General features: G+C 48.6%; 1 protein-coding gene across 4 annotated transcripts in view; it reads right to left on the reverse strand.

Annotated features, from left to right (window-relative positions):
• NIPA1 (NIPA magnesium transporter 1) overlaps positions 1 to 13265 on the reverse strand; it is a 68982-nt gene extending 55717 nt beyond the window's left edge. For 3 of the 4 annotated variants that reach the window (XR_010219250.1, XM_063953286.1, XM_063953285.1), the window contains exon 1: positions 12950 to 13265. Coding sequence is in view for 2 of the 4 variants with exons in the window: in XM_063953286.1 (XP_063809356.1) it covers positions 12950 to 13067 (118 nt within the window). In the remaining 2 variants the exon portion in view is untranslated. Of the gene's footprint in view, positions 1 to 12713; positions 12879 to 12949 lie in introns of those variants that run through there. The other variant, XM_063953287.1, reaches the window with a different exon arrangement.
• Positions 13266 to 14449: the final 1184 nt, after the last annotated feature.

Consider the following 14449-nt stretch of genomic DNA (forward strand, 5'->3'; position numbering starts at 1 on the left):
GCCACACCAATCACACCGTACAACTTGTGATCTAAACCCAGGTAACAGTATGATAACAGCGGAGCCTCTGAAAGATGGCTTCCTTCAACAATAACCCGAATTAGTTAACAATAACTATGTACAATTATTGCAGATAATCCGCACTTGGGATGGGCGCCCAGCATCCACTACGGACTCCGAGAAATAGATTTATCGGTAAGTAAAATCTTATTTTCTCTATCGTCCTAGTGGATGCTGGGGTTCCTGAAAGGACCATGGGGATTATACCAAAGCTCCCAAACGGGCGGGAGAGTGCGGATGACTCTGCAGCACCGAATGAGAGAACTCCAGGTCCTCCTTAGCCAGAGTATCAAATTTGTAAAATTTTACAAACGTGTTCTCCCCTGACCACGTAGCTGCTCGGCAAAGTTGTAATGCCGAGACCCCTCGGGCAGCCGCCCAAGATGAACCCACCTTCCTTGTGGAGTGGGCCTTTACAGATTTAGGCTGTGGCAGGCCTGTCACAGAATGTGCAAGTTGGATTGTGCTACAGATCCAACGAGCAATCGTCTGCTTAGACGCAGGAGCACCCATCTTGTTGGGTGCATACAATATAAACAACGAGTCAGATTTTCTGACTCCAGCTGTCCTTGCAATATATATTTTTAATGCTCTGACAACGTCCAGTAACTTGGAGTCCTCCAAGTCACTTGTAGCCGCAGGCACTACAATAGGCTGGTTCAGATGAAATGCTGACACCACCTTAGGGAGAAAATGCGGACGAGTCCGCAGTTCTGCCCTGTCCGAATGGAAAATTAGATATGGGCTTTTGTAAGATAAAGCTGCCAGTTCTGACACTCTCCTGGCCGAAGCCAGGGCTAGAAGCATGGTCACTTTCCATGTGAGATATTTCAAATCCACCTTCTTTAGTGGTTCAAACCAATGAGATTTTAGAAAGTCCAAAACCACATTGAGATCCCACGGTGCCACTGGAGGCACCACAGGAGGCTGTATATGTAGCACTCCCTTAACAAAGGTCTGGACTTCAGGGACTGAAGCCAATTCTTTTTGAAAGAAAATCGACAGGGCCGAAATTTGAACCTTAATAGATCCCAATTTGAGACCCATAGACAATCCTGATTGCAGGAAATGTAGGAATCGACCCAGTTGAAATTCCTCCGTCGGAGCACTCCGATCTTCGCACCACGCAACATATTTTCGCCAAATTCGGTGATAATGTTGCACGGTTACTTCCTTCCTTGCTTTAATCAAAGTAGGAATGACTTCTTCCGGCATGCCTTTTTCCTTTAGGATCCGGCGTTCAACCGCCATGCCGTCAAACGCAGCCGCGGTAAGTCTTGAAACAGACAGGGACCCTGCTGAAGCAAGTCCCTCCTTAGAGGTAGAGGCCACGGATCTTCTGTGATCATCTCTTGAAGTTCCGGGTACCAAGTCCTTCTTGGCCAATCCGGAACCACTAGTATCGTCCTTACGCCTCTTTGCCGTATAATTCTCAATACTTTTGGTATGAGAGGCAGAGGAGGAAACACATACACCGACTGGTACCCCCAAGGCGTTACCAGCGCGTCCACAGCTATTGCCTGCGGATCTCTTGACCTGGCGCAATACCTGTCCAGTTTTTTGTTGAGGCGAGACGCCATCATGTCCACCATTGGTCTTTCCCAACGGGTTACCAGCAAGTGGAAGACTTCTGGATGAAGTCCCCACTCTCCCGGGTGAAGATCGTGTCTGCTGAGGAAGTCTGCCTCCCAGTTGTCCACTCCCGGGATGAACACTGCTGACAGTGCTATCACATGATTCTCTGCCCAGCGAAGAATCCTTGCAGCTTCTGCCATTGCACTCCTGCTTCTTGTGCCGCCCTGTCTGTTCACATGGGCGACTGCCGTGATGTTGTCCGACTGGATCAACACCGGTTTTCCCTGAAGCAGAGGTTCTGCCTGGCTTAGAGCATTGTATATTGCTCTTAGTTCCAGAATGTTTATGTGAAGAGACGTTTCCAGGCTCGTCCATACTCCCTGGAAGTTTCTTCCTTGTGTGACTGCTCCCCAGCCTCTCAGGCTGGCGTCCGTGGTCACCAGGATCCAATCCTGTATGCCGAATCTGCGGCCCTCCAATAGATGAGCACTCTGCAACCACCACAGAAGAGACACCCTTGTCCTTGGAGACAGGGTTATCCGCAGGTGCATCTGAAGATGCGACCCTGACCATTTGTCCAACAGATCCCTTTGGAAAATTCTTGCGTGGAATCTGCCGAATGGAATTGCTTCGTAAGAAGCCACCATTTTTCCCAGGACTCTTGTGCATTGATGTACAGACACCTTTCCTGGTTTTAGGAGGTTCCTGACAAGCTCGGATAACTCCTTGGCTTTTTCCTCCGGGAGAAAAACCTTTTTCTGAACCGTGTCCAGAATCATCCCTAGGAACAGCAGACGAGTTGTCGGCATTAACTGGGATTTTGGAATATTCAGAATCCACCCGTGCTGTTTTAGCACTTCTTGCGACAGTGCTAATCCCATCTCTAGTTGTTCTCTGGACCTTGCCCTTATTAGGAGATCGTCCAAGTATGGGATAATTAATATGCCTTTTCTTCGAAGAAGAATCATCATCTCGGCCATTACCTTTGTAAAGACCCGAGGTGCCGTGGACAATCCGAACGGCAGCGTCTGAAACTGATAGTGACAGTTTTGTACAACGAACCTGAGGTACCCCTGGTGTGAGGGGTAAATTGGAACGTGGAGATACGCATCCTTGATGTCCAAGGATACCATAAAGTCCCCCTCTTCCAGGTTCGCTATCACTGCTCTGAGTGACTCCATCTTGAACTTGAACTTCTTTATGTACAGGTTCAAGGACTTCAGATTTAGAATAGGCCTTACCGAGCCATCCGGCTTCGGTACCACAAAAAGAGTGGAATAATACCCCTTCCCTTGTTGTAGAAGAGGTACCTTGACTATCACCTGCTGAGAGTACAGCTTGTGAATGGCTTCCAAAACCGTCTCCCTTTCGGAGGGGGACGTTGGTAAAGCAGACTTCAGGAAACGGCGAGGTGGATCTGTCTCTAATTCCAACCTGTACCCCTGAGATATTATCTGCAGGATCCAGGGATCTACCTGCGAGTGAGCCCACTGCGCGCTGTAATTTTTGAGACGACCACCCACCGTCCCCGAGTCCGCTTGAGAAGCCCCAGCGTCATGCTGAGGCTTCTGTAGAAGCCGGGGAAGGCTTCTGTTCCTGGGAAGGAGCTGCCTGTTGCTGTCTCTTCCCTCGACCTCTGCCTCGTGGCAGATATGAATAGCCCTTTGCTCTCTTATTTTTAAAGGAACGAAAGGGCTGCGGTTGAAAAGTCGATGCCTTTTTCTGTTGGGGAGTGACTTGAGGTAGAAAGGTGGATTTCCCGGCTGTAGCCGTGGCCACCAAATCTGATAGACCGACTCCAAATAACTCCTCCCCTTTATACGGCAAAACTTCCATATGTCGTTTTGAATCCGCATCGCCTGTCCACTGTCGCGTCCATAAAGCTCTTCTGGCCGAAATGGACATAGCACTTACCCGTGATGCCAGTGTGCAGATATCCCTCTGTGCATCACGCATATAAAGAAATGCATCCTTTATTTGTTCTAACGACAGTAAAATATTGTCCCTGTCCAGGGTATCAATATTTTCAATCAGGGACTCTGACCAAACTACCCCAGCACTGCACATCCAGGCAGTCGCTATAGCTGGTCGTAGTATAACACCTGCATGTGTGTATATACTTTTTTGGATATTTTCCATCCTCCTATCTGATGGATCTTTAAGTGCGGCCGTCTCAGGAGAGGGTAACGCCACTTGTTTAGATAAGCGTGTTAGCGCCTTGTCCACCCTAGGAGGTGTTTCCCAGCGCTCCCTAACCTCTGGCGGGAAAGGGTATAATGCCAATAATTTCTTTGAAATTATCAGCTTTTTATCAGGGGCAACCCACGCTTCATTACACACGTCATTTAATTCTTCTGATTCAGGAAAAACTATAGGTAGTTTTTTCACACCCCACATAATACCCTGTTTAGTGGTACCTGTAGTATCAGCTAAATGTAACGCCTCCTTCATTGCCAAAATCATATAACGTGTGGCCCTACTGGAAAATACGGTTGATTCGTCACCGTCACCACTGGAGTCAGTGCCTGCGTCTGGGTCTGTGTCGACCGACTGAGGCAAAGGGCGTTTCACAGCCCCTGACGGTGTTTGAGTCGCCTGGACAGGCACTAATTGATTGTCCGGCCGTCTCATGTCGTCAAACGACTGCTTTAGCGTGTTGACACTATCCCGTAGTTCCATAAATAAAGGCATCCATTCTGGTGTCGACTCCCTAGGGGGTGACATCCTCATATTTGGCCATTGCTCCGCCTCCACACCAATATCGTCCTCATACATGTCGACACACACGTACCGACACACAGCAGACACACAGGGAATGCTCCTAACGAAGACAGGACCCACTAGCCCTTTGGGGAGACAGAGGGAGAGTTTGCCAGCACACACCAAAAGCGCTATATATAACAGGGATAGCCTTATAATAAGTGCTCCCTTATAGCTGCTTTATATATATCAAAATATCGCCATAAATTTGCCCCCCCTCTCTGTTTTACCCTGTTTCTGTAGTGCAGTGCAGGGGAGAGACCTGGGAGCCGTCCTGACCAGCGGAGCTGTGAGAGGAAATGGCGCCGTGTGCTGAGGAGATAGGCCCCGCCCCTTTTCCGGCGGGCTCGTCTCCCGCTATTTAGTGAATCCAGGCAGGGGTTAAATATCTCCATATAGCCTCTGGGGGCTATATGTGAGGTATTTTTAGCCTTTATATAGGTTACATTTGCCTCCCAGGGCGCCCCCCCCCAGCGCCCTGCACCCTCAGTGACTGCGTGTGAAGTGTGCTGAGAGGAAAATGGCGCACAGCTGCAGTGCTGTGCGCTACCTTTAGAAGACTGCAGGAGTCTTCAGCCGCCGATTCTGGACCTCTTCTGACTTCAGCATCTGCAAGGGGGCCGGCGGCGCGGCTCCGGTGACCATCCAGGCTGTACCTGTGATCGTCCCTCTGGAGCTGATGTCCAGTAGCCAAGAAGCCAATCCATCCTGCACGCAGGTGAGTTCACTTCTTCTCCCCTCAGTCCCTCGTTGCAGTGATCCTGTTGCCAGCAGGACTCACTGTAAAATAAAAAACCTAAGCTAAACTTTTTCTAAGCAGCTCTTTAGGAGAGCCACCTAGATTGCACCCTTCTCGGCCGGGCACAAAAATCTAACTGGAGTCTGGAGGAGGGTCATAGGGGGAGGAGCCAGTGCACACCACCTGATCTGGAAAAGCTTTACTTTTTGTGCCCTGTCTCCTGCGGAGCCGCTATTCCCCATGGTCCTTTCAGGAACCCCAGCATCCACTAGGACGATAGAGAAAATTCTCTGTTCCTGGACTTTCCTGGTAATGTATGATTGCCATCACCTGTGGTGAGCGAGTTAATTGATAAGAAAGGTGTTTCACCACAGGTGATGGCAATCATACATTACCAGGAAAGTCCAGGAACAGAGCATTTTCTCCCTCATGGAGAGGGTCAGGTAGGCAAGTATGCTTTAAGCAAATGCTAGAAAACAATTCTCTGTGTGTGCTTTTTTATTTATGCGGCTACAAACTGTAACTATAAACTACTGGCTGCTAGGAATTCAGTATATCCTTCTCCCAGCACTCCAGAGTTGTAATTCAGGATATACTGAGAGATTGTTTTGTAAATATAGTACAAGATGATATATGTATATATTCACAATGCACGGGAGATTGTCTTGTTTCGTGTATATAAACATATTTAAATCAAAACCAAAAATAATAAATAAATAGGGAAAACAAAACTGCAACTTTGAGGGGAGTTTCCAGCAAGTTGTTAAAGGAATGGGAGACAGCTACAGTAGTTTGGGTATCTGGATGATAGATCTACACTGTTTAGTTAGACAGTCGGGTGTGGTATGGAAGGTAGATAGTAACTAGGTCGACAGTGTCTAGGTCAGAGGTTCTCAAACTCGGCCCTCGGGGGCACACACAGTGCATGTTTTGCAGGTCTCCTCACAGAATCGCAAGTGAAATAATTAGCTCCACCTGTGGACCTTTTAAAATGTGTCAGTGAGTAATTAATACACCTGTGCACCTGCTGGGTTACCTGCAAAACATGCACTGTGTGTGCCCCCGAGGACCGAGTTTGAGAACCTCTGGTCTAGGTCGACCACTATTGGTCGACAGTAACTAGGTCGACAGGCTCTCTAGGTCGACAGGGTCTAGGTTGACATGTCAAAAGGTCGACGTGAGTTTTTTTATATATTTTTGTGTTGTTTTCTTTGTAGAGTGACCGGGAACCCTAATTAGTGCACCGTGCCCCTCGGGCAAGGTGCCTCGCTTCGCTCGGCACAGATTACCGCTCCAGTCGTAGTCCACGTGGATCGTTAAGTATGAATAGGTTAAAAAATAATTTAAAAAAAAAAAACCTCATGTCGACCTTTTGACCTGTCAACCTAGAACATGTCGACCTAGAGACCCTGTCGGCCTAGTTATTGTCGACCAATAGTGGTTGACCTATATAGTGTCGACCTAGTTACTGTCGACCTAGAGACCGGATCCCAGACAGTCAATAGGTTGATACCATATGGTCGACAGGTAAAAAAGGTTGTCAATGCTTAAGTTGACATGACAACGGTTGACACATTTTTTGGAACTGATGGGGAAAAAAAAAAACCATTCTGAACAACCTCTCCGCAGTTCTCTATCTTCCATACACCATGATCAAAATAAGAATTTACTTACCGATAATTCTATTTCTCGTAGTCCGTAGTGGATGCTGGGGACTCCGTAAGGACCATGGGGGATAGCGGCTCCGCAGGAGACAGGGCACAAAAGTAAAAGCTTTAGGATCAGGTGGTGTGCACTGGCTCCTCCCCCTATGACCCTCCTCCAAGCCTCAGTTAGGATACTGTGCCCGGACAAGCGTACACAATAAGGAAGGATTTTGAATCCCGGGTAAGACTCATACCAGCCACACCAATCACACTGTACAACCTGTGATCTGAACCCAGTTAACAGCATGATAACAGCGGAGCCTCTGAAAAGATGGCTCACAACAATAATAACCCGATTTTTGTAACAATAACTATGTACAAGTATTGCAGACAATCCGCACTTGGGATGGGCGCCCAGCATCCACTACGGACTATGAGAAATAGAATTATCGGTAAGTAAATTCTTATTTTCTCTGACGTCCTAAGTGGATGCTGGGGACTCCGTAAGGACCATGGGGATTATACCAAAGCTCCCAAACGGGCGGGAGAGTGCGGATGACTCTGCAGCACCGAATGAGAGAACTCCATGTCCTCCTCAGCCAGGGTATCAAATTTGTAGAATTTTGCAAACGTGTTTGCCCCTGACCAAGTAGCAGCTCGGCAAAGTTGTAAAGCCGAGACCCCTCGGGCAGCCGCCCAAGAAGAGCCCACCTTCCTTGTGGAATGGGCATTTACATATTTTGGCTGTGGCAGGCCTGCCACAGAATGTGCAAGCTGAATTGTACTACACATCCAAGTAGCAATCGTCTGCTTAGAAGCAAGAGCACCCCGTTTGTTGGGTGCATACAGGATAACAGCAAGTCAGTTTTCCTGACTCCAGCCGTCCTGGAAACATATATTTTCAGGGCCCTGACAACATCTAGCAACTTGGAGTCCTCCAAGTCCCTAGTAGCCGCAGGTACCACAATAAGCTGGTTAAGGTGAAACGCTGACACCACCTTAGGGAGAAACTGGGGACGAGTCCGCAGCTCTGCCCTGTCCGAATGGACAATCAGATATGGGCTTTTGTGAGACAAAGCCGCCAATTCTGACACTCGCCTGGCCGAGGCAAGGGCCAACAGCATGGTCACTTTCCATGTGAGATATTTCAAATCCACAGATTTGAGCGGTTTAAACCAATGTGATTTGAGGAATCCCAGAACTACGTTGAGATCCCACAGTGCCACTGGAGGCACAAAAGGGGGTTGTATATGCAGTACTCCCTTGACAAACTTCTGGACTTCAGGAACTGAAGCCAATTCTTTCTGGAAGAAAATCGACAGGGCCGAAATTTGAACCTTAATGGACCCTAATTTGAGGCCCATAGACAGTCCTGTTTGCAGGAAATGCAGGAATCGACCGAGTTGAAATTCCTCCGTGGGGGCCTTCCTGGCCTCACACCATGCAACATATTTTCGCCAAATGCGGTGATAATATTGTGCGGTCACCTCCTTCCTGGCTCTGACCAGGGTAGGGATGACCTCTTCCGGAATGCCTTTTTCCCTTAGGATCCGGCGTTCAACCGCGGTAAGTCTTGGAACAGACATGATCCTTGCTGAAGCAAGTCCCTTCTTAGTATCTCTTGAAGTTCCGGGTACCAAGTCCTTCTTGGCCAATCCGGAGCCACGAGTATAGTTCTTACTCCTCTCCGTCTTATAATTCTCAGTACCTTGGGTATGAGAGGCAGAGGAGGGAACACATACACCGACTGGTACACCCACGGTGTTACCAGAGCGTCCCAGCTATTGCCTGAGGGTCTCTTGACCTGGCGCAATACCTGTCCAGTTTTTTGTTCAGACGGGACGCCATCATGTCCACCTTTGGTCTTTCCCAACGGTTCACAATCATGTGGAAGACTTCCAGATGAAGTCCCCACTCTCCCGGGTGGAGGTCGTGCCTGCTGAGGAAGTCTGCTTCCCAGTTGTCCACTCCCGGAATGAACACCGCTGACAGTGTTATCACATGATTTTTCGCCCAGCGAAGAATCCTTGCTGCCATTGCCCTCCTGCTTCTTGTGCCGCCCTGTCTGTTTACGTGGGCGACTGCCGTGATGTTGTCCGACTGGATCAGCACCAGTTGACTTTGAAGCAGAGGTCTTCCTAGGCTCAGAGCATTGTAACTTGCCCTTAGCTCCAGTATATTTATGTGGAGAGAAGTCTCCAGACTTGACCACACTCCTTGGAAATTTCTTCCCTGTGTGACTGCTCCCCAGCCTCTCAGGCTGGCATCCGTGGTCACCAGGACCCAGTCCTGAATGCCGAATCTGCTGCCCTCTAGTAGATGAGCACTCTGCAGCCACCACAGAAGAGACACCCTTGTCCTTGGAGACAGGATTATCCGCTGATGCATCTGAAGATGCGATCCGGACCATTCGTCCAGCAGATCCCACTGAAAAATTCTTGCGTGAAATCTGCCGAATGGAATCGCTTCGTAAGAAGCCACCATTTTTCCCAGGACTCTTGTGCATTGATGCACTGACACTTGGCCTGGTTCTAGGAGGTTCCTAACTAGCTCGGATAACTCCCTGGCTTTCTCCTCCGGGAGAAACACCTTTTTCTGGACTGTGTCCAGAATCATCCCTAGGAACAGCAGACGTGTCGTCGGAATCAGCTGCGATTTTGGAATATTTAGAATCCATCCGTGCTGTCGTAGAACTACTTGAGATAGTGCTACTCCGACCTCCAACTGTTCTCTGGACCTTGCCCTTATCAGGAGATCGTCCAAGTAAGGGATAATTAAGACGCCTTTTCTTTGAAGAAGAATCATCATTTCGGCCATTACCTTGGTAAAGACCCGTGGTGCCGTGGACAATCCAAACGGCAGCGTCTGAAACTGATAGTGACAGTTCTGTACCACGAACCTGAGGTACCCTTGGTGAGAAGGGCAATTTGGGACATGGAGGTAAGCATCCTTGATGTCCAGGGACACCATATAGTCCCCTTCTTCCTGGTTCGCTATCACTGCTCTGAGTGACTCCATCTTGATTTGAACCTTTGTATGTAAGTGTTCAAAGATTTCAGATTTAGAATAGATCTCACCGAGCCGTCTGGCTTCAGTACCACAAATAGTGTGGAATAATACCCCTTTCCTTGTTGTAGGAGGGGTACTTTGATTATCACCTGCTGGGAATACAGCTTGTGAATTGTTTCCAATACTGCCTCCCTGTCGGAGGGAGACGTTGGTACAGCAGACTTCAGGAACCTGCGAGGGGGAGACGTCTCGAATTTCCAATCTGTACCCCTGGGATACTACTTGTAGGATCCAGGGGTCCACTTGCGAGTGAGCCCACTGCGCGCTGAAACTCTTGAGACGACCCCCCACCGCCTTTGAGTCCGCTTGTACGGCCGCAGCGTCATGCTGAGGACTTGGCAGAAGCGGTGGAGGGCTTCTGTTCCTGGGAAGGGGCTGCCTGCTGCAGTCTTCTTCCCTTTCCTCTACCCCTGGGCAGATATGACTGGCCTTTTGCCCACTTGCCCTTATGGGGACGAAAGGACTGAGGCTGAAAGACGGTGTCTTTTTCTTTATACGGCAATACTTCCATGTGCCGTTTGGAATCTGCATCACCTGACCACTGTCGTGTCCATAAACATCTTCTGGCAGACATGGACATCGCATTTACTCTTGATGCCAGAGTGCAAATATCCCTCTGTGCATCTCTCATATATAGTAATGCATCCTTTAAATGCTCTATAGTCAATAAAATACTGTCCCTGTCAAGGGTATCAATATTTTCAGTCAGGGAATCCGACCAAGCCACCCCAGCGCTGCACATCCAGGCTGAGGCGATCGCTGGTCGCAGTATAACACCAGTATGTGTGTATATACTTTTTAGGATATTTTCCAGCCTCCTATTAGCTGGCTCCTTGAGGGCGGCCGTATCTGGAGACGGTAACGCCACTTGTTTTGATAAGCGTGTGAGCGCCTTATCCACCCTAGGGGGTGTTTCCCAACGCGCCCTAACTTCTGGCGGAAAAGGGTATAACGCCAATAATTTTCTATCGGGGGAAACCCACGCATCATCACACACTTCATTTAATTTATCTGATTCAGGAAAAACTACAGGTAGTTTTTTCACACCCCACATAATACCCTTTTTTGTGGTACTTGTAGTATCAGAAATATGTAACACCTCCTTCATTGCCCTTAACATGTAACGTGTGGCCCTAATGGAAAATACGTTTGTTTCTTCACAGTCGACACTGGAGTCAGTGTCCGTGTCTGTGTCGACCGACTGAGGTAATGGGCGTTTTAAAGCCCCTGACGGTGTTTGAGACGCCTGGACAGGTACTAATTGGTTTGCCGGCCGTCTCATGTCGTCAACCGACCTTGCAGCGTGTTGACATTATCACGTAATTCCCTAAATAAGCCATCCATTCCGGTGTCGACTCCCTAGAGAGTGACATCACCATTACAGGCAATTGCTCCGCCTCCTCACCAACATCGTCCTCATACATGTCGACACACACGTACCGACACACAGCACACACACAGGGAATGCTCTGATAGAGGACAGGACCCCACTAGCCCTTTGGGGAGACAGAGGGAGAGTTTGCCAGCACACACCAAAACGCTATAATTTTACAGGGACAACCTTATATAAGTGTTTTCCCTTATAGCATCTTAATATGTAATAATATCGCCACAAAAATGCCCCCCCTCTCTGTTTTAACCCTGTTTCTGTAGTGCAGTGCAGGGGAGAGCCTGGGAGCCTTCCCACCAGCAGTTCTGTGAGGGAAAATGGCGCTGTGTGCTGAGGAGAATAGGCCCCGCCCCCTTTTCGGCGGGCTTCTTCTCCCGTTTTTCTGACAACCTGGCAGGGGTTAAATACATCCATATAGCCCCAGAGGCTATATGTGATGTATATTTAGCCAGCATAGGTACTTTCATTGCTGCCCAGGGCGCCCCCCCCCCAGCGCCCTGCACCCTCAGTGACCGTTGGTGTGAAGTGTGCTGAGAGCAATGGCGCACAGCTGCAGTGCTGTGCGCTACCTTAAGAAGACTGGGAAGTCTTCAGCCGCCGATTTCTGGACCTCTTCTCTCTTCAGCATCTGCAAGGGGGTCGGCGGCGCGGCTCCGGTGACCCATCCAGGCTGTACCTGTGATCGTCCCTCTGGAGCTAGTGTCCAGTAGCCTAAGAAGCCAATCCATCCTGCACGCAGGTGAGTTCACTTCTTCTCCCCTAAGTCCCTCGTTGCAGTGAGCCTGTTGCCAGCAGGACTCACTGAAAATAAAAAACCTAATAAAACTTTTACTCTAAGCAGCTCTTTAGGAGAGCCACCTAGATTGCACCCTTCTCGGCCGGGCACAAAAACCTAACTGAGGCTTGGAGGAGGGTCATAGGGGGAGGAGCCAGTGCACACCACCTGATCCTAAAGCTTTTACTTTTGTGCCCTGTCTCCTGCGGAGCCGCTATCCCCCATGGTCCTTACGGAGTCCCCAGCATCCACTTAGGACGTCAGAGAAATATAACTCATTTAAATAACAAGAGGCTATACATGTTGTGGAGTTATATAAATGGAGTTTGATGCAATAATCATGTGCCAAAGGGCTTTCCAGTCATCCTGATAACTTGTATGCTACCCTTACTGAAATGTGACAAAAATATGTGATAAACATACATATAAGTGTATTTAATAAATAAACATGATGTTTTTAGGACAAATGGAATGTGGATTTTTTTTTTACATCTGCAGCAGCTGTAAAAAAAAAAAAAAAAAAAGTGTTTCTAGGCAGCCGTCAGTAAACGTAACCGTTGTAGTCTATATGCAGCACTCCAGATGTTTTGGAACGACAAGGTTATGCTGGGAACTCTAGTCCACAAATTCTATAGGTTTTCACTTTAGGTATGCCTGCGCCTCATGTTAGTGGCAGATGTTAAATTAAAACAAACTGACCTTGCTTGGCCACGCACCCATGCTGCCAGCACTGCTATCTATACAGTATGTACCACAGCGCTGTACTTGTAGCAGGACAAAGGCCACAGCTGATGATTAGTCCCCGCTCAGCAATGACTGCAGATACCAAGCTGCGCAGGACGCATGACTGCTGCACCAGGCTCTCTGTGTGTGTGCCAACAGTATGCTCTGAGGGTGGCCAGCGTACCCTGAATGTCACACCTGCCCTCCTTTACCTCTTGTGCGGGCTCTCAGTATGCCTTTCTTCTGCAGCACAAACGTGGAGCCATTGAGCAGACTGGAAAAGACAGCCACACTAAGCCCCAGGAAGGGCAGCTCTGCTTGGAAGTCCATCCTGGCAATCACCCCGCAGTTGTTCTACTAGTGTTATGCCGGCAGCCGTGTCATCCTCTACTGCTGCTGCTGTCACACGCAGCCGGTCTCTCTCCTTCCGGGTGTATCCCTACCGGCCGCCTCTGTGGGTGCAGCACATTCCCCCTGTGCGCCACTAGTATAACTCACACTCGCTACATACAGAGCAATGAACTACAATACAAAACGAATTATAGTGGTTTTTTTTCCCTTGTAGAAACTTTATTGTCAAAACAAAGTGACACAATGCATAGGCATTATGTTTCCACATCTTTCTCCACATTAAATTTGCATGCTGACATTTACTGGTCTATAAAATATTGAACAAAGAAATGTAAAGAAAAAAACAGACCTCATCACTTTACCCGTTTTTATATTACAGAGGGACATTCATATATAATTTATTAATCTTTTTGTTGTAGTAGTTTGAATCGTGTCCAGGACGCATGCCCTTTTCCCCTGTGTATTGTGCCATAGCTGCCAACAGACTCTTTCAGAGAGGGGCGTATTAACAATAGGTGCCTGTACGCACTATCCCTTCTCGTGCAAGTGGGTCTCCGCTCCAATGTGGTGCATTTTCCCAGTGATAGGGGGCCATTTATCAATCATTGCATTTGCAATGCAATCTGGGCACAATGTTAGAACCAAGATCGCATTGCAATGTGCTCACTTCAGTGGCGAGACATCTGCGCAGCCATGTACGGTGCCGCTGACCACGTATGCGGGGTGCCCATTGCCATGGAGAGTACTGGGGGAACCCACTCCCAGTGATTCTTGTGAAGTGTAACCCATAGGCTAATGCCATCTTGAGCTGCATAGGCCCCATAATCGGGAAGATGGTGCGTGCACCCAAGATAACAAAGGCTTTTTGCTTTCACTGCGTGGTGCTACCTTTCTGAAGATATCACTGGGAAGACAGTGCCGTGTATGATGGGGGATCCACCTACCGCCACCAGTTAGGTATGCTCTGGCTGCAGGGTGTGCAGAGCCCCCAAAATCCACGGGCCCATGTACACTGCACAGTGCACACCCTGTACCTATTAAAGATTTTCCTGTATTCCCAGGGGGTTATCACTTCTTTGGGAGATTTAAAAACAGCTTTACCACAGAGAAATCATTGCTTTCTCCTAATCGTGTGATACAGCCACGGTAAGTGTGCAACCCATATCCTTACTCCTAACCCTGCCTTTCTGCAGCGGGGTACACTGTGTTCCACAGGGAATACATTGGGATGTAGAGATGGATCTTGATCCAGGCACCAACAGGTTAAAGCTTTAGCTGTCCCAAGATGCACTGGGGCCTCCTCTATAACCCCACCTACTTGCATTGAGAGCTCAGTTTTCAGTTGGTGTCTGCAGAAGCAG

This window comes from Pseudophryne corroboree, chromosome 2 (genome assembly GCF_028390025.1).
Source record: "Pseudophryne corroboree isolate aPseCor3 chromosome 2, aPseCor3.hap2, whole genome shotgun sequence".
NCBI lineage: Eukaryota > Metazoa > Chordata > Amphibia > Anura > Myobatrachidae > Pseudophryne > Pseudophryne corroboree.